Source organism: Podarcis gaigeae, assembly GCF_964106915.1.
Source record: "Podarcis gaigeae genome assembly, chromosome: 10".
NCBI lineage: Eukaryota > Metazoa > Chordata > Lepidosauria > Squamata > Lacertidae > Podarcis > Podarcis gaigeae.
The window spans coordinates 11,756,167-11,781,229 of NC_139686.1; the positions used below are offsets into that span (position 1 = coordinate 11,756,167).

At 46.8% G+C, this 25,063-nt stretch overlaps 2 protein-coding genes across 12 annotated transcripts in view; one reads left to right on the forward strand and one right to left on the reverse strand.

Moving 5' to 3' along the window:
- Positions 1-25,063, forward strand: part of LOC310825973 (GTPase KRas) — a 79,486-nt gene that overhangs the window by 40,423 nt on the left and 14,000 nt on the right. For 5 of the 10 annotated variants that reach the window (XM_083700275.1, XM_083700276.1, XM_083700277.1 and 2 more), the window contains one exon: positions 93-2,923. Coding sequence is in view for 7 of the 10 variants with exons in the window: in XM_083700276.1 (XP_083556402.1) it covers positions 93-209 (117 nt within the window). In the remaining 3 variants the exon portion in view is untranslated. Of the gene's footprint in view, positions 1-92; positions 2,924-12,585; positions 12,688-13,294; positions 13,317-16,274; positions 16,360-16,574; positions 16,667-19,141; positions 19,244-20,717; positions 20,856-21,234; positions 21,382-23,136; positions 23,241-24,091; positions 24,366-25,063 lie in introns of those variants that run through there. The other 5 variants (XM_083700270.1, XM_083700274.1, XM_083700273.1 and 2 more) reach the window with 5 other exon arrangements.
- On the reverse strand, positions 5,955-11,379 carry ETFRF1 (electron transfer flavoprotein regulatory factor 1). Of its 2 annotated transcripts, none has more exons than XM_083701070.1 (3): positions 11,238-11,379; positions 6,382-6,466; positions 5,955-6,274 (listed from the first exon to the last, which is right to left on the reverse strand). In XM_083701070.1, the coding sequence occupies exons 2-3, from the start codon at positions 6,424-6,426 to the stop codon at positions 6,059-6,061; spliced, it is 261 nt and encodes an 86-aa protein (XP_083557196.1). In that variant the 5' UTR covers positions 6,427-6,466; positions 11,238-11,379; the 3' UTR covers positions 5,955-6,058. The 2 variants fall into 2 exon arrangements, with proteins under 2 accessions (XP_083557196.1, XP_083557197.1); XM_083701071.1 differs by having other exon boundaries at positions 11,229-11,291.

Consider the following 25,063-nt stretch of genomic DNA (forward strand, 5'->3'; position numbering starts at 1 on the left):
GCTTGTAGCATTTTCATTAGCTAAACGAAACCCCGGCCAATTCAAGTGAAAAGGCGTCATTTGGTATTAAAAGGTCTGACATTTCTTTGCAGGGTGTTGATGATGCCTTCTACACATTAGTCCGGGAAATCCGAAAACACAAAGAGAAGATGAGCAAAGACGGCAAAAAGAAGAAAAAGAAGTCGAAGACAAAGTGTATAATTATGTAAATGCAATTTAACCCTTCGTCCTTAAGGTGTACGTCGGTAAACGTGATTCATTTTTGTACCATTACACTAAATTATTAGCACACACGTTTCTAGCATCACTTTAAAACACACACCTTCCCTCTGTCCCTGCTTTGTGAACCCATCGGATGCCTTTTCTGGATGCTTGCTATTAAGTGACAGTGGAAAGCATTCCTAAAGTGCCAGTATTCCTGGAGTTTCGGTTCTTGAACCTCGCGATGCCTGTGATCCATCAAGAACAAGCGAGAACATTTTATTCAGTGATTTGGGTGCATGCGAAACTTGCTAATGTCTTCTGATTCCCCCACCTACTCCTCATTTCTTTTCTTTTCTTAGGAAGTTGTGACTGGCTGTTGTTGCTATTGTTTTTGCAGGAACTGCCTTACTGGTAGAACTGCCTCTGCTTGGGGCAATTGTTTCCCGGGGTTGGGGTGGGAGTCCCTTCATCCAAGAGCAGGAGGGGTGAATGAGAAGACGGGATGCTTCTGGTGGCACTCCATTCCCTGTTACATCCCATGGATCTCCTCCTTCGACATAGGTTGGAGGAGAAGGAGGAACAGGTATCTCATTCGAATCACTGTATTTCTCGCTCTATAAGACGCACCAGACCACAAGACGCACCTAGTTTTTGGAGGAGAAAAACAAGAGAAAAAATATTCTGAATCTCAGAAGCCAGAACAGCAAAAGGGATCGCTGCGCAGTGAAAGCAGAGATCCCTCTTGCTGTTCTGGCTTCTGGGATAGCTGCGCAGTCTGCATTCGCTCCATAAGACGCACACACATTTCCCCTTACTTTTTAGGAGGGAAAAAGTGAGTCTTATAGAGCAAAAAATGCGGTATCTAGAGCATGGTGAGGGCTGAGAGGGCCGACAGTAGCGGTTGAGCCACAGAGGCCCTGTGTAAAGTTTTGAGTTCCTGTTGAAATTCAGCACTTTAGACCCAGGTGATTTACAGGAACAGGGCGTTCCTGAGCAGGCGAGGACCATGACACGGTAGGATCAGGGCCTCTGCGCTATACAGAGAGTCGAGTGGAAACAAGCTGGTTTTTACGACCACGGGAGGCCTGCTGCAGGCGAGGAAAATGGACCTCAAGTTGTCACAAGAGGGGAGCTGGGAAACCTTCCACCTATGCATGGACCAACGTACTGTGTTAGGGGTGCAAGGATCAAGAGCTCCTCAGGACCCAACATTTAGGTAAGAGATGGTTCTTGTAGGAAAGGGGTAGGAGAAGAAGCCCCTTTCAGATGTGGGATGCCAGAGCTGGCTGAGTTGGCAACGGCCTCAGGAGTAGCCAACATTGTACCCTTCAGATGTTGGACTCCGAAACCCATCATCCCTGACCAGTTCCAGCCAGCATGATGGGAGTTGTAGTCCAGCATCATCTGACTCTTGCGGTTGCTGGGGTGTAGGTGTAGGTGATGGGAGCCCCTTGCCTGAAGCTGGTCCTGGGTCTTCGTTAGAAAACTGAAGTGGTTTAGCCTGCAGCCTCCCAGGTGTTGCTGGACTCAAATGCCCATCAGCAAAAATGGCCAGTGGTCAAGGATGATAGTTGTTGTTGGGAATGCAATGGCGACAGCTTCCCTGTCCCTGTGTGGTATAAAAGGCAACCTCCTGTTGCCTTTTATATAGGGCGGGGAGATCTCCAACTTATTTTCTGCTGTGTTTGTGATAAAAGGACTGATCAGCGCAAGTGATCCTGGTTTTCCAACATACTTTTTTTGCAAAACGGTTTTAATTCTGCTGACTGCAATATTGATAACACCTCCTTAGCCTTTCTTATGTACAATTTCTGCTTCGGGCCACCATTTATTGTAGCGTTTCCAATCAACTTGGAATGAATGTAAGGATTGCGGGCTTTTCACAGAAGCAAGTTTCTTTCCCCCACCCCTCCCAACCTCACTTCCCCAAGGCTGTTTGCCGTGGGTCACGCTTAAAAATCTAACTATTTTTTCTATTAAAAGTGAAAATGTAAAAAAAAGAGAGAGAAAATTCAAATTGGGTTGATTTGTTGAAATGAGCTATCTCTGCCTTCTGGCTAAGATCAAGTGTGTGCATATAGAATATACACAGGGGGGAATTTCACAAAAGCGTTGAGGTGCCAAGAGTAGCATTTTGTTTTGTCTTTTGGAAGATGATGTCAGAATCAATGAGCAGCAGTAACTTGGTGGGCTGTGCCCTTAGGTTGTACAGTTTTCCCAAACCTGCTTAACAATTTAATTTAATTCCATTGTCGTGTTTTTATGTTGAAAATAAGCCTCCTTCCCACCTTTCGTCTCTCTCTCTCGAGTGCCAAATCTCCTACTAGGACTATTTCTTAAAATGCAATGTGTTTACCGAGAATGTATTTTAACTATTTTTGTATAGTATAAACTAAAAAAAAAAATAAGAAAAATACATGTGTCAGGACTGTTTTGTACATTGTGCTTTTTGTTTTCATTTGAGGCAAAATATATGCAATGTGACCCAGGTGATGGACATTTTTTTGGGGGGGCGGGGAGAACCCCCCCCGTCTTTATTTCAATCCTGTGACCTCGAAACATTAAGTCACACCTGAAGAATGACCACTGTTCATTTAAACCCTTACAGATGTTTTTATCAGCAGCATGTGCTGTGAAGCGATATGAAATCTGTCAAGTTTGTCACAAAACAACACTGCTCCTGTTGTAATTAATAAATAAAAAAGTCTGTGTTTCTACAGTTTGTTTTTACCTCTCAAAAGCAGAATTTATTTATGTTTTGATCCTCTTCCATCATAGAACAGAAGGCATGTGGCTTACACACCCGGACACTTCGCAAATCCAGACTTGCTTCGCTTCCACAGGGGGGTGACTTCATGTGCCAATATTATTTATTAAATTTGTATACAGTGGTGCCCCGCAAGACGAAAAACCCGCTAGATGAAAGGGTTTTCCGTTTTGGAGGCGCTTCGCAAAACGAATTTCCCTATGGGCTTGCTTCGCAAGAAGAAAGCCCATAGGGAAATCTCCGGGGACCTCTTTTAAATGCTAGCGGTGGGGAGCAAAGCCTTCCCCCCCCTCCGGCCTTCAGAAGAGGTCCAGGAAGGCCGGCGGGGGCCGAAAGGCTTTGCTCCCCACCGCCAGCATTTTAAAAGCCGTCCGGGATAGCAGGCAAGCGCTTCCCGCCATCCCGGACGGCTTTTGAAGGCAGGCAGGGGAGCAAAGACTTTTGCCCCCCACCCGCCTTCAGAAGAGGTCCTGGACCTCTTCTGAAGGCCGGCGGGGGGCAAAAGTCTTTGCTCCCCCCTGCCTGCCTTCCCGGGAGAGCGGAGAAACGCAGCGCGTCTCTCCGCTGTCCCGGACGGCTTTTGAAGGCAGGCGGGGGGAGCAAAGACTTTTGCCCCCCGCCAGCCTTCAGAAGAGGTCCAGGACCTCTTCTGAAGGCTGGCGGGGGGCAAAAGTCTTTGTCCCCCCTGCCTGCCTTCCCGGGGGCTTTTAAATTGCCCCGGGACAGCAGAGAATTCCTCCGCTGTCCCGGGGCGATTTTAAAATGCTGGCGGGCGGCAGCGAAGCCTTCGCTGCCGCCCGCCAGCATTTTAAGATCGCCCGGGACAGCGGAGAAGTCTCTGCTGTCCCGGGAAGGCAGGCGGCGGGGGGGAAGCAAAGACTTTCGCCCCCCGCCGGCCTTCAGAAGAGGTCGGGGGACAGACTGTCCCCGGACCTGGTCTGAAGGCGGTTTCCATAGGAACGCATTGATTGATTTTCAATGCATTCCTATGGGAAACCGTGCTTCGCAAGACGAAAAACTCGCAAGACGAAAAGACTTGCGGAACAAATTAATTTTGTCTTGCGAGGCACCACTGTATAACCTTCCGTCCAAAGTTCTCAGGGTTCACAGTAACTGCAACGGTTCACAATAAAACCGCAAAGTGAAAAACAAGACCAAAAGAACACAAGAACACCCCCTGCAAACATTTAAAAGGACGTAAGACTGTTAATCAGCTCATGGCAAGGTTAAAAAGGAACATTTTTGCCTGGCACCTAAAGGTGAATATTGAAGGCGCCAGGCGAGCCTCCCTGGGGAGAGCATTCCACAGAGAGGGAGCCACTGCAGAGAAGGCCCCGTTCTCGTGTTGCCACCCTCTGGACCTCTTGAGGAGGAGGCACATGAAAAAGGGCCTCAGAAGATGATCTTAGGGTCCGGGTAGGTTCATATGGAAAGAGGCGGTCTTTTAGATCATACCCTATAGTAGCTGTTAGCTGTTTACAGAAGTGGTGGACAACCTGTTGCCTGACTCCAGCCTCCATCAGCCACAGCCAACATGAGCTGTGTTCAGGGATGATGGGAATTGTAGTTCACCTGGGAAGGTGTAAGTTCTGCACCTTTGGCATTTAAAAGGCCGTACTTCCTCTTTGTGAGCTTGAAAGTTGAAAACAGAGGCAGATAGGACTAGGTGTAAAATCTAGCTTTGCTTCGCCCAGGATACGGGATTCTCTTTAACATAACACACAGCCAGCCGTACCTGTTCCCACCCTCTTCCCAAGCTCCTTATGCATACCTGATTTCAATTGTACCGGCTTCTGAGTAGGCGTGCACAAGATTGTGTTGGGTAACTAAATCCCAGCCACTCCTGCTCTCCCCACTGAACAGGCTATTCTCTCATTCTTGCCCACTTTCCCAAGATGTTAGCAGACCTTTTCAGTTCTTTGCGGGGAGAGGAAAGGCGCAAGGGTCCCTCAGCATAGATGTATGTCCAGCTGAACATCCAACTGCAAGAGCAGTGGTTGTAGAAATTAGAATTGTAGAACTGTAGCGTTGGAAGGGACCTTGAGGGTCATCTAGTCCAACCCCATGAAATTCAGGAATCTTTTGCCCAACATTGGGTTCAAACCCACGGCTCTGAGATTAAGCGTCTCGTGCTCTAACTGTGCTATTCCAGGTGAAATGAAGTGTCACTAGCACAAGGGGAAAGTCTCCCCACCTCCCTTTTTAAATGCACAACTGGGAAGAAGGCTTAAACCACGGACATGTGTAGTTATGTACAGCAAAGCTCTTTTTGGGTGCTCTTTGGTCGCGTCCTCAACACGGGAGCAACGGCACACCAAACAGCTCCCCACCTCTGAGGCCACTTGCTTGCCCCCTGACAACTGAACACACAGCAGAAACATCTGTGTGGAGCTGGGGGTTGCATGTGCGAATACTTCCCCCAAAATAATAATAATAATTTATTATTTATACCCCACCCATCTAGCTGGCTTTCCCCAGCCACTCTGGGCGGCTTCAAACAAAACACTAAAATACAATAACCTATTAAACATTAAAAACTTCCCAGAACAGGGCTGCCTTCAGATGTCTTCTAAATGTCAGATAGTTGTTTATCTCTTTGACATCTGATGGGAGGGCGTTCCACAGGGCAGGTGCCACTACCGAGAAGGCCCTCTGCCTGGTTCCCTGTGGCTTTGCTTCTCACAGTGAGGGAACCGCCAGAAGGCCCTTGGTGCTGGACCTCAGTGTCTGGGCAGAATGATGGGGGTGGAGACGCTCCTTCAGGTATACTGGGCCGAGGCTCTTTAGGGATTTAAAAGTCAACACTTTGAATTGTGCTCGGAAACGTACTGGGAGCCAGTGTAGGTCTTTCAAGACTGGTGTTATATGGTCTCGGTGGCCACAAATGTGGATTTGCATTCCTCCCCTACAGCCGGCTGCGAAAAAAGAACCAAAGCAAGAGTTGCTGTACTTCAACTTAAAACAAAAAAACACATTACCTTCGTTCAATAGGCAATCTATACTTTTTTTTTAATTGTAGATCAGTCCCCCCCCCCCCCCGACACTTTAACCTATGGCCTGGGCAATCGTTTCGAACCGCAATGCACATCATTTGACATCCTCTTCGTAGTAACGCTGTTTCAGAGTTCGGTATTTCCTGAGGAAGTATAAGGCCTCCAGCTCTTTCATGACAAACTCCCCTCGGGCAAGGAGTTCTTTGATTTTCTCGGGCTCCTTCACGTCCTTGTTTTTCAAGAAGGCCGCCTTCAGCCGGGTCCGAAAGTAGTCTGCCCCTTTGGGGTATTCCTTTCCGAGGTACAGCAGCTTCAAAGCACACAATGCAAAAAAACAAAAAGGTTGAGAGTCACACAGGGCGCAGAACACGGGCAAAGCGTTTTGTTTGCATCTGGCTTCCACTCCTCAGGACTTACATTTTTGTAAAGGTTCAGCACTTCGTATCTTAGCGGATTGGTCATGTTCAGTTCACACACTTAACTCATGCGCGCTGGCATTCACCTGAAGAACAATCATTCGGAGATTAGCTACACAATGGAGCCTGACTTAGGAACAGTTACTGGTGCTTTGGATGCTGGCAAACTGCTTGACACGACTCCTTGAGGATTTGATTGATTTCCTTCAGTTTTAGGGGCCATCTAGCCAACTGCAGCAACCTACCCACTCCACAGACCTTCCACTTCCGCAAGCCCCTACTAACAGCGCAGCAGCCAGATGCAATGGGCATCTTCCTTGCGCTTGCAAAATATAATGTGCGGGCCCTAATGCAACCACCATTATTATACTCTGAAAGTTTTTCTTTTCTTTATTTTTTACCAACAACCAAAACCCAAACAGTGAAACCCCCCAGGTGGCTGATACATTGAGTATACATAATCAATGATAACATATTCAAATTGACCATATGTGCAATTCTATATACAATAACGCTCCTCGCTCCACAAGGTTTATTTAACTTTTTAATTGCCCCAAATTGTTCAAACCTACTCATATAATTCAATATCTTCTCTAACCAATCCTCCTCTTTCTCACTGACCTTAAACCCTTTCATTCTGTGTATCTTCACAGTTAGATATTCTAAAATTATAATATTATTCAATTATTCATTTTTTCCCTCCATTGGTTCACCCCTAGCTCTTCTGCATTTTTCCAGTTACTCGCTATAACCTGTCTGGCTGCAATTACCATCAATTTTACCCATTTACATTCCTCTTTTGTTTTTAACTCGGTTCTACTCAGGCTAATAAGAACCATTAATTTATATATATATGGAAATATCTAAATACTCTGAAACAGATAACATATTGATGGAAGAGGGATCGGAACAAAGACCATTCCAGTCCAGCATCCTGTTCTCACATTTTGAAGCAGGGATGTGGATCCTGCAGCTGTGGATTACAACTGTCACAATCCCTGAGCATTGGTTGTGCTGATGGGAGCGGGAGCTGAATAACATCTGGGCAGCTGCAGAGACTCTCCATCCCTGTTTTGAAGGATGGGCCCTGCTTTGCGGTTGGTTGGCATCCGTCTGTCTGGAGAGACAATGGAGTGTTGCCTCTGGGGATGAAGTCAAATGCTGCATTAACAGCACCTAAGTGACCTCTTTGGGGGGCAAGCCTGGGCAGTGTGTGAGGAGGTCCTAGGCTGCCCAGAAGACAAGACCCCCTTCTCGGACTCACTGATGTGGTCTAGAGGAAAGCAGAGCTGAATGGGGCAACTGTGCCCCTGAAGGACCAGGTGCACAGCCTGGGAGTCACTTTGGACTCACAGCAGTCCATGGAGGCACAGGTCAATTCTCTATCCAGGGCAGCTGTCTACCAGCTCCACCTGGTTCCGCAGGCTGAGACCCTACCTGCCTGCCCACTGTCTCGCCAGAGTGGTGCATGCTCTAGTTATCTCCTGCTTGGACTACTGCAATGTGCTGTATGTGGGGCTACCTTTGAAGGTGACCCGGAAACAACAACTAATTCAGAATGCGGCAGCTAGACTGGTGACTGGGGGCGGCCACCGAGACCACATAACACTGGTCCTGAAAGACCTACATTGGCTCCCAGTACGTTTCCAAGCACAATTCAAAGTGTTGACTTTTAAATCCCTAAAGAGCCTCGGCCCAGTATACCTGAAGGAGCGTCTCCACCCCCATCATTCTGCCCAGACACTGAGGTCCAGCACCAAGGGCCTTCTGGCGGTTCCCTCACTGTGAGAAGCAAAGCCACAGGGAACCAGGCAGAGGGCCTTCTCGGTAGTGGCACCTGCCCTGTGGAACACCCTCCCATCAGATGTCAAAGAGATAAACAACTATCTGACATTTAGAAGACATCTGAAGGCAGCCCTGTTCTGGGAAGTTTTTAATGTGTGACATTTTAATGTATTTTTAATCTTTGTTGGAAGCTGCCCAGAGTGGCTGGAGAAACCCAGCCAAGTGGGCAGGGTACAAATAAATTATTATTTGGCACCAGCTTGGCTGCAGGAGTTGCCGGAACGAGGCATACAAGGTGCCATCCAACTGTCTTAGGGACCCTGCTCCGGATTTGTGTAGGGTTTACTCCTTAATCTTCTCCTGTCCTGAAGATATCCCACAAGGCAGTGGAGGTCTAGGATCAGTTTTCCTTCAACTGGATGGGCTCCCTTCCCAGGTACACGAGCCCCATCTGCCCCTTACTCCCCCCTACAGCACAGGCAGAACTGCTTTCTGGACCGCTGGACCCAGTATTGGTCTCGTTCACTCAATCCTCCTGAGCCTGTCTTCGCATGCAGGGGAAGTTCCTAATTCACAGAGGGTTTGAGACCCCTCAGCTACCCTCGCCTGGTTTAGCAGGCCAGTCGAAGCTGTTCCCGGGGTGTGGTTGCTGTCGAATGCTGACAACTTCTCGGAGCCACAGGTGAGAGCTGAGTGCAGGGTGGGGACCAAAGGTGCATAAACTAACCCAGAAGGAGCATGATGTGTCCCTCCAACCGAGGTACTACCCTCTCCCCTAACACATTATACACCCCATTTTTCTACCTGCCTACTTAAAATCTGATGACACCTAATACACTAATTGAAAAGCAGGGGCTTTACAGTCCACTCACTTACAATGCCTATTTCAACATAATTTCCATTGGGCTCCATGGAGTTAACAATCTGCTCCCACTTAACCTAAAACAGCTGGTGGCAACCTAGCTCAGTCCCCATGCTCAGAGACCCAGCCAAGCCCTAAAATGGATCATTTCACTGAAGCATTGCAAAACAACTTAAGAAACAAACCAGTCCTTGCTTTTTACGACTAAGGTGAGGCACTGAGTAGCTTTGATACTGCATTTTGCTGTTTTCACTGGTGTTATATTTACAGGATTGTCAAATGTTGGTTGAATTGTTCTTTCTCCCAAGCTCCTAACTAGAACAGAGCTTGAAATAAATTATCTAAAGACGTAGATGAAGGTCACCTTCCACCCCACCCCAGAACCTTTCCAGAGCAAATAGTTCTTGTCTATTTTAGTACTAGAGAACAAGAGAGTGGAAGTTATTCTGGAGTAGTTAAATCAGTAAGAAAAGGGTATATAAACCTGCAATTTAAATGATTAAAATTGCATTTTTTATTTTGGTAAGGTTAGGATTTATTTTGTTTAATTGGACCACTTTTTCTTTTCTTTTAAGTAGTAGAGCAGAGTGTTGTGTATTGCAGGATATATTATTATCAACAACGTGATATATTAAGGAACACCTGTAGCCAGTGCTTTTTTTCCCTGGGGGTACGCATACCCCTAAACATTTTGTGAATCTAAGTTTGGCCTCATTAAGGGGCAGTATTTCTTTCTTTTTTTTAATAATATTTTTTATTAGTTTTATGAAATACAGAAAAAAGAATAAAAAGCATATTATAGAAGTAGAAAGGGGGCAGTATTTCAATATGAGTAGGAAAATGAGAGTATATTTCTTTAGAGAGAAAAAAGCATTGCCTGTAGCTCATCTGAAGCAAAACACCAAATTGTCCTGCAATATGAATACACAAAGTTTCCAACTGGTTGGTTCTGATTGGGGACAACACAGCATAAATCCGCTCCTCTGCCTTTCTCCAAGAGTTTTGATCTGTAGAAGTCAATGCCTGATGGTTTTCCTGGCATGGGAACTAATAACTATTGTTGTGCAATGTTCAGGGTGTTGAACTAAGCCCCGGAAGAACCAGCTTTGCTTCCCTGCTCTGCGTGAAGCTCTCTGGGTGACCTTCGGCCAGCTGCCAGTTCCACCCACCTACCTCAAAGGGTTGTTATGAGGATCAAATGGGCCTGGATGAAAAATAAAATAAAAATCCTATACTGCCTCGAGATAACTTGGCCTGGGGGGAAAGAAAGCAAACAGCACCTGCTCATTGCTTCTGTGAAAGGAGCAGTTTCATGGAGAGCAGTCCCTCAAGTTGGCAGTGTGGTGTAGTGGTTAAGAGCGGTAGTCTCGTAATCTGGGTAACCGGGTTCGCGTCTCCGCTCCTCCATATGCAGCTGCTGGGTGACCTTGGGCCAGTCACACTTCAAAGAAGTCTCTCAGCCCCACTCACCTCACAGAGTGTTTGTTGTGGGGGAGGAAGGGAAAGGAGAATGTTAGCCGCTTTGAGACTCCTGAAGGGGAGTGAAAGGCGGGATATCAAATCCAAACTCCTCCTCCTCCTCCCCCTATAGGCATAGCTGTCAACTTTCCCCTTTTCTTGCGAGGAATCCTATTCGGAATAAGGGAATTTCCCTTAAAAAAAGGGAAACCTTGACAGCTATGCCTATGGGGCAGGAGCAGTCAAAACTGGATTAAAAGGGGAGAATTTTTGCAACTGCAGCTTTCCTCATTTTTGCAAGGCAAGCTACTCTCCCCACCCAGGAATATCTTAAAGGTACAAAATAGAGTTAAAGGGGGAGAATTTTTGCAAGCCCAGCTTTTCTCATTCTTGGAAGACAAGCAGTCCACCTCCCACCCTAATAATAATTATTATTATTATAATTATAATAATAATTATAATCCGCCCTCCCCCGCCAAGACCAGGCTCAGGGCGGCTAACACCAAATATAAAATTGATTGAAATACAGCTTAAAAAACAAGAGTAAAATATACCATTAAAACATTAAAATGCAGCCTCATTTCAGTCTTAAAAACTCTTAAAGGTACAGGAACCTCTTTTTTTGGGTCAAGGTGGAAACTTCCCCACTTTCTTCTCTCCACACAACTTTTACAAAACAGGCAGCCCAAATCCCGACTCCCTCCCAAAACAGAAGCTTTGGGTGGGGAGATAATTATGTACACTGTATTTACCTTCGCAGCCCATGGCTTGCTAGCCTGCCCAGCTGTTGGAGAGGCGGGGCGTAGCAAACGACTACTGCGCCTGCGCGGGAGTTTCAAGAGGCGTCGGCGTCGGGTGTTGGCTCCGAGCGTCCTAGTGCGGCTGCGCGGGATTGCAGGCAAGGTGCTGGGCAGCGTAGAGATATGAAAAGTGTAGACCTGATTTCTGCAGTGTCACCCTTATTCTCCCCACGGAAGCAGGTTCCACTCAGTTCAGTTTAGTGTGGTTTGCCCTCCTAGTGGGTAGTATTTCGTAATATCATTTATGAATATTATCATTAGTCGCCTGATATGTAAAAAAAAAGTCCTACGCAACTTACAAAGATTTAAAAACATAAAATAGAATAATAGAATTATTGGGAGGGACCTCCAGGAGCCATCTAGTCCAACCTCCTCCAATGTGGGAACCCAGTCAGATAAGTGGAGTAATAATAATAATAATAATAATGGCTGTTCTTGGTGGCACCAGCCGGACCCCACTGGGAACAGCTTGCCATACTCACCTGACTCTCAGCCTAATCTATATTACATGGTTGTTGTGAGAATAAAATGGGTTGGAGAAGTATGCTCACCACCTTGAGCTCCTTGGAGGAAAGCTGGGCTAAAACTGCAATAATTAAATATGTATGGGGTTTTCTTTTTTTAAAAAAAGCCTTGCAGACAGCATCTACTCAGCCTTCTGAGCGGTTTGTGGCAGAGTGGCTCCACACAGTGCAGCCAGTTCATGTTTACTCAGAAGTAAGCCCCGCTGCCTTCAGTGGGACTTACATCCCAATATGCACGCTTTGGGTGCTGCTGAACTACTGCAACGGTGTTGAGTTCTGATCTTCTGCATTGTGTCTTTATTGACAGGAAAGAGTTAGTAAAGGCTTCAAAAATAACCCCGAAATCTGAACTGTAGACAAAAGGGCTTTTGCTGCTTAGACTCAGAGCAAGCGACTTAAATAATAGCGATTAGGGAGAAAAGTTAAAGAGGTAGAGTGAGAGTTACACTTCCGGATTCCATTTGGAGCCCCCTTGCGGGGCAAGCAGAAAACCATGGCACTTGGAGGAATCCCAGATCTTTTTAGACCAGTGGTTCTCAACCTGTGGGCCCCCAGATGTTGTTGGACTACAACTTCCATCATCCCTGAGCTCTGGCCTTGCTAGCTGTGGGTGACGGGAGTGGTAGTCCAACCATTCTATGGTATTTATGAGGGTTTCTTTGTGCATGTGTCTCACTTTCGAACCGGAAGTATGTTACAGTTTTGCGCCTTAGCCCCTTGGGAGAATTTCCTCCCTGGAGGGATTTCAATAGGCTGCAAGCGGAGGGCGGAGCCAAGGGCTAGTGGGCGGGGCTCGTTGCCTGGGAAACAGAGGGGAGGGGCTGTAAACAACTTTCCAGCCACCCTGGTCTGGGCGAGCAGAGGGAGGAGGCGAGATGGTGAGAGGGGGAAGGGGGGCAGAGGCAGCCCCAGTGGTTTGCAAGGACCCACTTCCACCCCGCTTGCACCCACATCAAAATGGGGGGGGGGGAGGAGTGGGTTGTGTCATTAGCATAAATCTGCATACCCAAATTAGGTGCGAGTCAAATAAATGGCCATCTCCTCCTCATCTGCCCTTTGCAAAATGCTTTAAAGAATCCTTTTGACAATGGGCTCCAGTATGTTTTATTTTATGCAAAGCACATAATTATGCATGCTTTAAATTCTTCAGAAATAGCAAAAATATAATTCGTTTAAACCTGGGGCGTGGTGCCCCCTTCTGCTACTACTAGGGTTGTGAAAATCTGGACACAAAAGGTGTTGAGCTTTTTGAGCAATTTTTAAAGGGTTGACAAATGTCCATTTCCCCAGACATTTCAGAGATTTCCAACCAGACACTGTTTCCAACGGCCAAATCCCGGCTGTGTCCAGGATATTCCAGACGTAGGGCAACCCTAGCCGCGGCCCCCCGTGGTATATATGTATATATATTTCCAGTTTTGACTGTTTGTTTATGATACCTGCTTTCTTCTGACTTTCTCTCTTCTTTTGCCTTGCAACATTTAGGGTCCAAAAAAGAAAAAGGTAGGTAGGTTGCTAGTTAGGTAGGTAGTCCAGTAGATCACCTGCGTATTGTTGCCACAACTGCATATAGTTACAACAACCCAAATACCAAGTATTGATATTGCATGCTTAATATTATTTCAAGTTTGTATCCTGCTTTTCTGCAAGAAATTATATTAAACGCTGCTTGTATGGTCACTTGGCAGAATCAATAATATATATATTGTTAGTGAATAATATATTTCAGTTCAAGAACTTCTTTGGTTAAAGGTTGTGGTTATTATTTATAAGGTGGCAATTATTTATATCAGCTTTTCCCAAGCTGGTACCCTCCAGGTGTTGTTGAACTACAATTCCAATCATCCCTGAAGATTGGCCGCACTGGCTGGGGCTGATGGGAATTAGAGTCCAAAACATCTGGAAGGCATCAGGTTGAGGGAGGCTGGCTTTACATGATAGTTGGCCTTGCTGGCTGGGAATTATGGGATGTTCTCCCTTTGTGTTGTTGTTTAGTCGTTTAGTCATGTCCGACTCTTCGTGACCCCATGGACCAGAGCATGCCAGGCACTCCTGTCTTCCACTGCCTCCTGCAGTTTGGTCAAACTCATGCTGGTAGCTTCGAGAACACTGTCCAACCATCTCGTCCTCTGTCGTCCCCTTCTCCTTGTGCCCTCCATCTTTCCCAGCATCAGGGTCTTTCCTAGGGAGTCTTCTCTTCTCATGAGGTGGCCAAAGTATTGGAGTCTCAGCTTCAGGATCTGTCCTTCCAGTGAGCACTCAGGGCTGATTTCCTTCAGAATAGATAGGTTTGATCTTCCTGCAGTCCATGGGACTCTCAAAAGTCTCCTCCAGCTCCCTTACTTGGTTACAATTAGCATTTTTTAAAAAGGTTCATTGCTACCTATTTTAGCTGGTCGCTCTGTCCCTAAATACTTGGCCTTGAATCACATAAGCACAGACTTGTACAGTTGGATGGGAGCACAAGGCTCATCTTTTGCAAACCCCTGCAATTTAGGGATCTTTTGCCCAATGTGAGGCTCGGACCCATGACCCAGAGATTAAGAGTCTCATGCTCTACTGACTGAACTATGGCTCCCAATGCAATACAGTCTTTGCTTTTCATCCAAACTGCTAATGTTAGGTCCTCCATCCAAACCACCTGCCGCTCCTAGCTAGGAGAGATATGCAGAAACTCTGGGTCTTAGACAATCCACATTGTTTCACTGGAATTTATCCTGCCACAGTGGTGCCCCGCAAGACGAATGCCTCGCAAGACGGAAAACCCGCTAGACGAAAGGGTTTTCCGTTTTGGAGGCGCTTCGCAAAACGAATTTCCCTATGGGGTTGCTTCGCAAGACGAAAAAATCTTGCGAGTCCCTGCGGGTTTTTTCCGCTTTCCCCCCCTTTTCCTAAGCCGCTAAGCCGCTTAACAGCTGATCCACTGATAAGCCGCTTAACAGCTGATCGCTAGAAGCCACTAGACCGCTGTAGCGCTAATCCGATAAGCTGTCAATGGGCTTGCTTCGCAAGACAAAAAAACTGCTAGACGAAGAGAATCGCGGAACGGATTCTCTTCGTCTTGTGAGGCACCACTGCATTCTATATCTATATCTGTATATTTATATTTGTCAACTGGTATGTTTGTAATGGAGATTGTTCTGCTGCCGTCCTGCTTCCAGTCTTCTTCCTCCTGCTCTGCTGTGAGCTAAGCCCTGGTTTGACTTCACTCCTCCAGGCAAACCTGTAAACCATGGTTAGGCAAACTAAGGACTGGGTCCGGATCCGGCCCAATTGCCTTCTAAATCCAGCCTGTGGACAGTCCAGGAATCAGTGTGTTTTTACATGAGTAGAATGTGTCCTTTTATTTAAAATGCATCTCTGGGTTATGTGTGGGGCATAGGAATTCGTTCATTCCCCCCCCCCCCAATATAGTCCGGCCCCCCACAAGGTCTGAGGGACAGTGGACTGGCCCCCTGCTGAAAAAGTTTGCTGACCCCTGCTGTAAACCTTAAAACAAACCTTGGTTACAGCTCATGGCTTGTCTGGAATGTGACAAACCACAAGCCTTGGTTTGGATGGTATACTAAGGCAAACCGTAGCTTCCTAAACAGCAGGACAGCAGCACTAGGAACTAGAGCAGCAGCAAAGCAGCAGTGATCTCTCTTTGTCCGCAGCCTTGTTTGTTCGCACTAAAGCCTTATTTTGGCTCTGTGCCACATACAAACCAACTCTGTATCTAGAGATGTGTGTTTCAGTAATGGACAGGGAAAACCACTGCCTCCTTTTCCTTCTAAATTCCTCCTGTTTTGTTCAGTGAAGTTTGCTAAATGGATGGTTTTCAAACAGTGCCCCTGGTAACTGTAGAAGTACCTTTCAAGTTAAATTGTTAGGCAAAACTGTTTGCAATACAGTGGTGCCCCGCAAGACGAATGCCTCGTAAGACGAAAAACTCGCAAGACGAAAGAGTTTTTCGTTTTTTGAGTTGCTTCGCAAGACGATTTTCCCTATGGGCTTCCTTCGCAAGACGAAAACGTCTTGCGAGCTTGTTTCCTTTTTCTTAAAACCGTTAATACCCAGGGAATCCGTGCTTCGCAAGACGAAAAAATCGCAAGACGAAACAACTCGCAGAACGAATTAATTTCGTCTTGCGAGGTACCACTGTATTGCAATATAAACTGTATCCCACAAATAAATATCCTTACCCCAACATTGGGAATAAAGCATTGAGCCCCAATTGTGCTACCGACTCTCTCTCTCTCTCTCTCTCTCTCTCTCTCCCCTAAAAAAATGTTTAGGGTTTCTCTCATTTTGACTCAAGAAAATCACCATTTTGTAGTTCAGATTGGGGAAAATAAATACAGTAAATGGACAAAAGTACAAAGATTCACAAAATGTTTAGGGGTACGCATCCCCCTGCATTCCCCCTAGAAAAAAAGCACTGAGAAATAGTAATATATGGGTTTCCCCTCTTTTTAAAATTCAGTCAGCTGGTGGTAAAAAGAAGCTTAGCAAAGCTGAAAAGATGAGGCTGCTGAAAGAAGAAGAGGAAAGAAGACTTCTGGAGGAAGGTAGGGCGCATTTCGCACCATGTTCCCATTTTAAATTGGTGGAGTAAGAAGGCCGGAAGCTCCATCATCCTTCTGCTTCTGGATATTTGAATATTTAGCCTTGCGCTAAGTCTTCATGTGCTGACATAGTCGGTGTGTGCAACAGTTTGCTCGCATTATTAAACTCCTTTCCGTCTCACTGTTGACAATCTCTGTTTCCCCCCCTATTTTTTCAGAGCAGGCCCGAGTCCGTGCCGAGCTAGAGGAAGCTGCACGACTCGAAAAGGAAAGGATTGAACGAGAGAAGACGGAACGGCTGGAGGCCAAGGTTAGTGCACACACAGAGAAAGTTAGAAATTGCCTTCGGTTGAGTCTGACCATTTGTCCATCTGTTGTCTACACTGTCTGGTGGTGACAACGGAGGGACATTCCTAGCTCTGGCTGAGATATTGAACCTTGGATATTGTTAATGAGCTGCAGCTTTCCCCAGGCTTTGCTTCCGAGTCGCTGTGGTCGGTACCAGGATAACAGGATGATGGTTTTCATGGGATGTGAATAAGGCTGCACAGTCAGGCTTGCAGACTCCCCTTCTCTTGTTGCGTGGCTCTAAGGAGTAGGTACATGTCATGGCTCTGTCAGGCAAGGAATGTCCAGAGGAAGGAATTAACTCTCCATTGTCCTGAATACCCTTCAGAAACTGGGTTTTGCTCCTCAAGCCCTTCTAAGTCTGGGGTTGGGCCAGGCAAAAGCTACGGTCAGGCAAAGAATCATAGACCCCGAGAGACAACAGGACTGCTCAAGGTGCCCCAGCTATAAAATTGGAGAAATTGAGAGAGATATAGCCACACCGGCAGCATATCTCTTCTTTCTCGTATCAAAAAATGCAAGAAGGGCTTTTATACTCGCCATAAGCTCAGCTCTGCCCTCGCCGGTCCTGGAAGGAGCCTTTTAAAACGTCCCATTTGCTCAGAGACTTTGCGCCTGTTCATTGGGGGATATAGGAAGCCCAGAGCCCTTGTTCTTTAGATATCCCTTTTATGATGAGCCACATAGTGAGACCATTGATCCCCTGCTGGTGAGGCTCACTGACCTCCCGGAAAAGCAAAAATTTGACCTTTTCCTGTTAGGCAAAGATCATAAGGCGACCCGGATGGTCAACAGATTTTGTGTACAGATCTATAGGCACAGACCACCCCCCCGGCCCAAACTAGTTTGTTAAGAAAACCCCCAAACCCGGTTCCATGGGTGACTCTGGGTCATCTCTCTACGGCAGCTCATCTTAAAGTTTTAAGGGTTTATACACTTATTGCATTTATAAATTTTAAATTTATTGTTGTACATTGCTTTAAATGTTTGTTTTCCTTCTGGATTGTACCCCCATGTGTGTTTTATAAGCTGGTCTCCGACCGTAATAAATTATCTATCTATCTATCTATCTATCTATCTATCTATCTATCTGTCTATCATCTATCTATCTATCTATCTATCTATCATCTATCTATTTATCATCTATCTCCTCATTGCCAGAAGTACAAGTTAGGGACAGTCCTGTTCATCCTATGGACCTGTCCTGTCCTATGTCTCTCCACTACTCTTAGGTGTGCCCCCGATGAGGCAGGTGCAGCAATAGAGAGACCCCCACCCCAGACCTTGGCTTATGTATCTTCCCCACCAGAGCTGCTCACAAGCAGGTGAAGACTATGCCTGCGTGTAACCTGCCCCTGCTCCTCCCTCTTCAGCCCTCTCCTGGTCCTGGGAGACAGCGGAGCAGCAGGAGGAGATGTGGAAGCACTTGGCTCCACACCAGCCTGACTTCTCTCTCCCTCCTCCTGCACCTGTTCCTCATTCTCCAATCCTGAAGCTTCTCCTGCCTGTGGCTCTCGTCTCCTGGTTGTTGCAGGCTCGCCCAGTTTACGGATCCTTCCTTCCAAGTCAGTCTCCAACCTTCCTTTCTCTTGGTGATCAGTACCTCACCTCCAGCCAGTCCCTGGCAATACACTTCCAATGACAGCTTTAGAACAGCTCTGCATCACACCAGGGATTGCCAACCTTTCCGGACCTGGGACCACATTTGCAAACTGTTACGAAAAAGGAGCAATACAGCAGCGAGCTGCAGCTGGCTGGAAAGCCAAACAGAATGTTGATGTATGGGACTGTACCATGGGAGCGAAGGGACAGTCTATTTACTGTACTGAGCACTGGATGTGAGCTCAGTGTGTCATCTGACCTGTACTGGAAGAACAGGGGTGGAGTTTACTCTCTCTGCTGTTGGTGTTTGGAGAGTGCAGACGTGTTTCTCTGTACTGCTGCATAGACAGAAATAAAGGCATGTAAATACATTTCTGTCTGTCTCTTTCCCCCTCCTGGGGAAGACAGGGAGGAGGGAAGAGTGGTGTGTCCTTCTCACGTTTGAGGAGGATCGCCGATAGAGACCCCGCCTGTCTCCTGCCGGGAGTCGCTGACAGGGAGGTCAACAAGTGACCTAAGCCGAGTGCCTGGAGAATGGCACATTCCTCTGACTAGGCTTGAAGATTACAACACAAACTGGAGAAGCTGTCATGGGCAACCAAGCACATAAAGCAGCCTAGTGCTTGTTTCAGGCCTAATGTAACGGATTGAGGGAGCACTGCAGGCACCTCCAAGGCCAAGAGCCAGGAGTGATGGGAGTTGTAGTCCAGCAACAGTCACAGGACCATCCGTTCCCCATCCTTGAGGCCGTGGATTGCTGAATAAATAGCTCTTCAGACAGGTGCTCCTTACCATGCAGTTCAAAATAAAACCAACCTGGTTATGTTCCATGCAGGATCAAGAACGCAGAGGGATTGAACTTTCCGAAATTCATGTTCTGGAGGAAAACTTTCTGACTGCAGCCCAGTGGAAGTCGAAATACAGAGCTCTCGCTCAGGTAGACGTGGGTCTCGAATCACACAGTGTTAATAGCCATAGAATACTTCAGCTCTGGTTTCCTTAAGAAAAATAAAAATGGAATCAAAAGTGAAATTTTATTTTATTTATTTTTATTTTATTGGGAATTTTATTTACAACATAACATAACCTCCCCAGTACAGAAATACAATAAAGATAACAAACAACAATACAAACAAACAAACAAGTAAAAGACTTCCTTTATCCTGTGTCTGGCCTCCTTATTTACTTCTTATAAGCTGTTTCCTTTATGAATAATTATTAAGATTTTTCTAATTATAACTTAAATATCCACAAAATTTCCTGCAGACATTACCGTATTTTTTGCCCTATAGGACGCACTTTTCCCCCTCCAAAAATAAAGGGGAAATGTGTGTGCGTCCTATGGGGCGAATGCAGGCTTTCGCTGAAGCCTGGAGAGCGAGAGGGGTCGGTGCGCACCAACCCCTCTCGCTCTCCAGGCTTCAGGCAGATATCCGCAAGCCTTGCGAGCAGCAGCCTGCAGCCCAAAAGCTCGGAGGACAGTGGGGAGGCGCAGCGCTGCCACCCCGCTATTCCCCGACCTGATCTGGAGGCTGGCGGGGGGGGGGGGGAGAAGCAAGCTTCCTTCTCCCCCCCCACCAGCCCCACAAGCTCGCGGGATAGTGGGGAGCCGGAGCGCCACCACCCCACTATTCCCCGACCTGATCTGGAGGCTGGCGGGGGGGGGGAGGAAGCTTGCTTCTCCTCCCCGCCAGCCCCACAAGCTCGGGGGACAGCGGGGCAAGCCGCTGCCCCACGGAGGCTAGAGAGGCTGTCCCTGAAGGCAGAAGAGGGAGACGGAGCGCTCCATCTTCCTCTTCTAGCTTGGGGATGGCTGCACAATCCTGGGGGGGAAATAAAAATTTTCCCCTTGATTTTCCCCCCAAAAAACTAGGTGCGTCCTATGTGCCGGTGCGTCCTATAGGGCGAAAAATACGGTAATCAAAATACGTCCAGGTATGTATTTTAGGGCACTGTTTTGTGAAGTATTCTCTGCATTTCCCCCATGCTTTTTGAAACTCTTGTCTAGTGTGTTCTCTAATTGCCTCTGTTAATCTAGCCAGTTCAATATAATCTAATAGTTTGTCTTGCCATTCCTTTTTTGTTGGCACAATTTCTTTTTTCCAGTTTTTAGCAATTAGGATCCTTGCCGCTCCTGTGGCATAGAGGAATATTTTCTGATCTTCTCTTGCTATACCTGTGTCCGTTATCTCTAGTAGTATTTTTCCCCCCTACAAGAGCGAAATTTTAAATTCTGGAGATGCCATGCAGCCTCCTATTAAAGATATAAGTTTATAACAGCAGTGGAAATGGTTAGTCACCTCAAATCTGGGAGACCATAAAACGCATTTATCCAGTTGCCTTGATAACTCCCTATTAATTGATTTCTTCTTTACGCCACAGTGAGTATTTCGTGTCTTAATTCCTCCTAGTGGAACCACTACACAGGCTGCGATGGGAGCCCAGACCCAACCATCCCCCAGGATATCAATACTTTCATGAGCTTGTGGAAAGAAGACCCAAATAATGACATCCAGCTTGTTATTGCAAAGGGCAACCAGGTGCTGGAAGTAAGTCTCTGTCATTTGGGAGAAACAGCTTCCAAATAACACCTTAAGAAGTTCCTCCTGGATCAGGCCCACAGCCCATCTAGTCCAGCACCCTGTTCTCACAGTGGCTGAACAGTTGCCTGTGGGGAACCAGCAACCAGGATTCGAATACAAGTGTGTCCTCCCTTCCCCTGTTCTTTCTAGCAGCTGGCATTCAGAAGAATTGCTGCAATAAATGAATGTGTAAGATGCTCACAACACTGTGTTTTTATTGCTCCTTGCCAAATCTACAGGAGAGCAAAACCACCCCCTCTCCTTCTCCCTTGATCTCTAGCATGCAGAGTATTATTATTATTTATTATTATTATCAAATAACGGAGAAAGTTTAAATGTCTCCTAGCTAATCGAGAAGTTGGAATTTTTCATCATGGACACTCCTTTCCACGAGCTCTCTGCGAAGCATGTCACGCAGTACACGGAAACCATCCAGCAACTGCAGTCTCTCCTTCATGACAAATACAACGCAGCCACAGAACAAATGCTGAGGGTAAACAGATGCTGATATTATTTCAGATCTTGAGGTGTTGCCTTGAGGTTGCCTGTTGCTTCTTACCACCGGTGGGACAGCTGGGGGGTTGTGAATGCAGCGGCGCTGTGGTCTAAACCTCTGAGCCTCTTGGGCTTGCCGATCGGAAGGTCAGCGGTTCGAATCCCCGCGGCGGGGTGAGCTCCCATTGCTCTGTCCCAGCTCCTGCCAACCTAACAGTTTGAAAGCACGCCAGCGCAAGTAGATAAATAGGTACCAATGCGGTGGAAAGGTAAACGGTGTTTCCGTGTGCTCTGGCTTCTGTCACGGTGTTCCGTTGTGCCAGAAGCGGTTTAGTCATGCTGGCCACATGACCAGGAAAGTTGTCTGTGGGCAAACGCTGGCTCCCTTGGCCTGAAAGTAAGATGAGCACCACAACCCAATAGTCGCCTTTGACTGGACTTAACCGTCCAGGCGTCCTTTATCTTTTACCTTTTTAGGAGGCCAGATTGCCTCCACTGGTGCATTTGCACTGTGTAGACCTCCCTGTCCTAGGAAGCTGCATGTTTTCACTCCTGAGAGGTCAGGTAAGCTGCCTCCAGCCCACCTTCCACTAGTGCAGCCTTTCTCAACCTGTGGGTCCCCAGATGTTGTTGAACTACAACTCCCATCACCCTAGCTAGCAAGGCCAGAACTCAGGGATGATGGGAGTTGCAGTCCAACATCATCTGGGGACCCACAGGTTGAGAACTGCTGCGCTAGAGTCTTGAGGGCTGATGCACACATTATGGCTCATTTGGTTTGAATTACACCTAAAATGTAATGTGTGTATGGGCACAAGGGTTTAGAAACCTGTATTACCATGTGGGCAATACATATCGTAGACTGTATTGGCTGCAGATACTTGCCAGTTATCCCTTGGTTTGAAAACTTGGTTTTGCTCCACCTAATGTGTTGAAAGTACCCCAAAGTAATTGGTGTTATAGAACCGTAGAACTGTAGAGTTTCTGCAATGCAGGAATCGTGTGTCTACAGCCGTTCCTGGGAGGGCTCGAACCACTGACTTTCTGGCTAACAGCTGGATGCACTGACCCATTGCACCACAATGACAGGAAGAAAAATGGGTGGGATCATTTGTAAGGGTCCTGAGAATATGTCAGTTAAAATGTGACTTGCTCTCAAGAAGGGTCTGTGTGCATCACTGATTTGTGCAGCAAGTCTTTATATATATATTTATATATATATTTATTAGTTTTTTACCATATCATTTTCAACAGTAATTAAACATACTTTTACATCTTATACTTTTTTTTGTCTTCCATCAATCACATCTGAAAATTTTCTAATCTAATCACTTAATATACATTTCTTACTTTCCCTATTACATTTAAATCTCATAGCTAATATCTCTATTCTTTTTCTACTTTGTAACACTTCTTATATTTCTCCTTACAAAACTTCTTGTAGTCCTACTAGCGTAATTTGTTGATTACCATTGCTTTTCAGATAGTTCATATACTTCTTCCAATCTTCTGTGAATCTCTGGTCCCGCAGGTTTCGAATCCTTCCTGTCATTTTATCCAGTTCTGCATAGTCCATTAATTTCGTCTGCCATTCCTCTTTCGTTGGAATTTATTCTTGCTTCCATTTCTGGGCTAGCGGTACTCTTGCCACTGTTGTTGCATATAAAAGCCAGTTTAACATCTTGCCTATTAATATCCTGACCTAGATTTGTGCAGCAAGTCTTAATTCTCTCCGTTTCAATGTCCCGTGCAGGAAGCCAGCAGCTATGCAGAATCCGAAAGTGGGAACATGGAGGTTGTCATTAAGGAGAAGAATGTTACACTGTGCATTTGGGCAAATCTCAAGAAAGTTCCAAAGTAAGCGTTTGAAGAGGAGAGGGGGCTTGTTGAAGAGCTTTCCTTTTCGCCTGGGAGCCATGATAACACAGTCTGGTCCCATGTCCTGGTCAGCTAACATTTGACATATTGATCAAGTGGAGTTGCTAGATGGTGGTTACTTAGGAATTAGCACCATGTAGTCCAACCTCTTTCGTGAAGGCCAGATGCTCTCTGTTTGAAGCATCTTGAAATCCTGACAAGACAGAAGTACTGTTTTGGGGGGACAGGGGGCGGGCAGGTGTGGGGGACTCCCTGGTCCTGAATGGGGCAACTGTGCCCCTGAAGGACCAGGTGCGCAGCCTGGGAGTCATTTTGGACTCACAGCTGTCCATGGAGGCACAGCTTAATTCTGTGTCCAGGGTGGCTGTCTATCAGCTCCACCTGGTATGCAGGATGAGACCCTACCTGCCCACAGACTGTCTCGCCAGAGTGGTGTATGCTCTAGTTATCTCCTGCTTGGACTACTGCAATGCGTTCTACATGGGGCTACCTTTGAAGGTGACCCGGAAACTGCAACTAACCCAGAACGCGGCAGCTAGACTGGTGACTGGGAGCGGCCGCCAGGACCACATAACACCGGTCCTGAGAGATCTGCATTGGCTCCCAGTACGTTTCCGAGCACAATTCAAAGTCTTGGTGCTGACCTTGAAAGCCCTAAACGGCCTTGGCCCAGTATACCTGAAGGAGCGTCTCCACCCCCATCGTTCAGCCCGGACACTGAGGTCCAGCGCAAGATTTACAGAATAGATGCGGGAAAGATATTGAGATGGGTCAGAGTTTGTAAGAACGTTCTTGTGGTCCATAATTGTGTCTGCATTCTTCGCAACCAGGTTCCGCAGCCAGATCTTTTACGACGACCAGAGGGAGCCGTGGAACGGGTTTGAGCTCCCGAAGGCGCTGGCCATTTGCGATGTGGCGGTGCGCATCTTGCACACCCATTACGACCATTTGTCCCCTTTCCGGACTTTCCCTAGCGAGCCCCCAAAGCTGGAGATGCCACCGATCAAAACGGTGAAATCCGTGAGTAGTGCGGTCAAGAAAGGGAAAAAGGGCCGTAAGCTGGTAGGAGAAGTTAGTCAGGAAAGCAAGACAGAACATCTAAAGGTAAGGGTTGGCTGAGGGGGAAGAAGGCATCATAGTGTAGTAGATTGATAAGAGACAAGAGTTACAAAGCAAATTGCCTCTGTAGTAGGAATGTACGGTTGTTTCCATCATGGCATTTCACTCACACAGCAGGGACTTCCCCTTCCTCTCCGCTTCTGTGGACCCCAAAAATCTATCCCTGAAGTTTCCCCAAGCCTCTGTGGCAGATTTTACCTCAAGGTTCGCCTCTCTCCATATGAACCTACCCGGACCCTGAGATCATCTTCTGAGGCCCTCCTTTGTGTGCCTCCTCCATGAGGGTGGCAACATGAGAACAGGGCCTTTTCTGCAGTGGCTCCCCATTTGTGGGAAGGTCTCCCCAGGGAGGCTGACTTGGCACCTTCATTATATATTTTTAGGCACCAGGTAAAACCTTCCTCTTCAACCAGGCTTTGGGCTGATTGACCTCCAATGCCCAATTAAATGTGTTGCAGAAGGGGAGATTATTCTGTTCCTATTTTTGTTATGTACTTCGCAATTTAATACTGTAGTTTTATGTTGTGAACCTCCTAGAAATCGACGGGTATAGGGCTGTATGCAAATTTAATAAATTACAATAATTTTAAGGGGGTGCAGGGGAGGGGGGAGTGGAAGTCTGTTCCCTGGTGGAAAGACAGAGTTGGATGCAACCCACAAAGAAGAGACCAGCTGCATCTGAT

What these genes read in the sequence shown, in the direction of transcription:
- ETFRF1 (XM_083701070.1), bottom strand. Translation starts at nt 6,426, where the DNA reads ATGACCAATCCGCTAAGATACGAAGTGCTGAACCTTTACAAAAAT. An exon ending in TGCTGAACCTTTACAAAAAT is followed by an intron (nt 6,275 to 6,381) that starts GTAAGTCCTGAG and finishes TGTGCTTTGAAG; the next exon opens with CTGCTGTACCTCGGAAAGGA.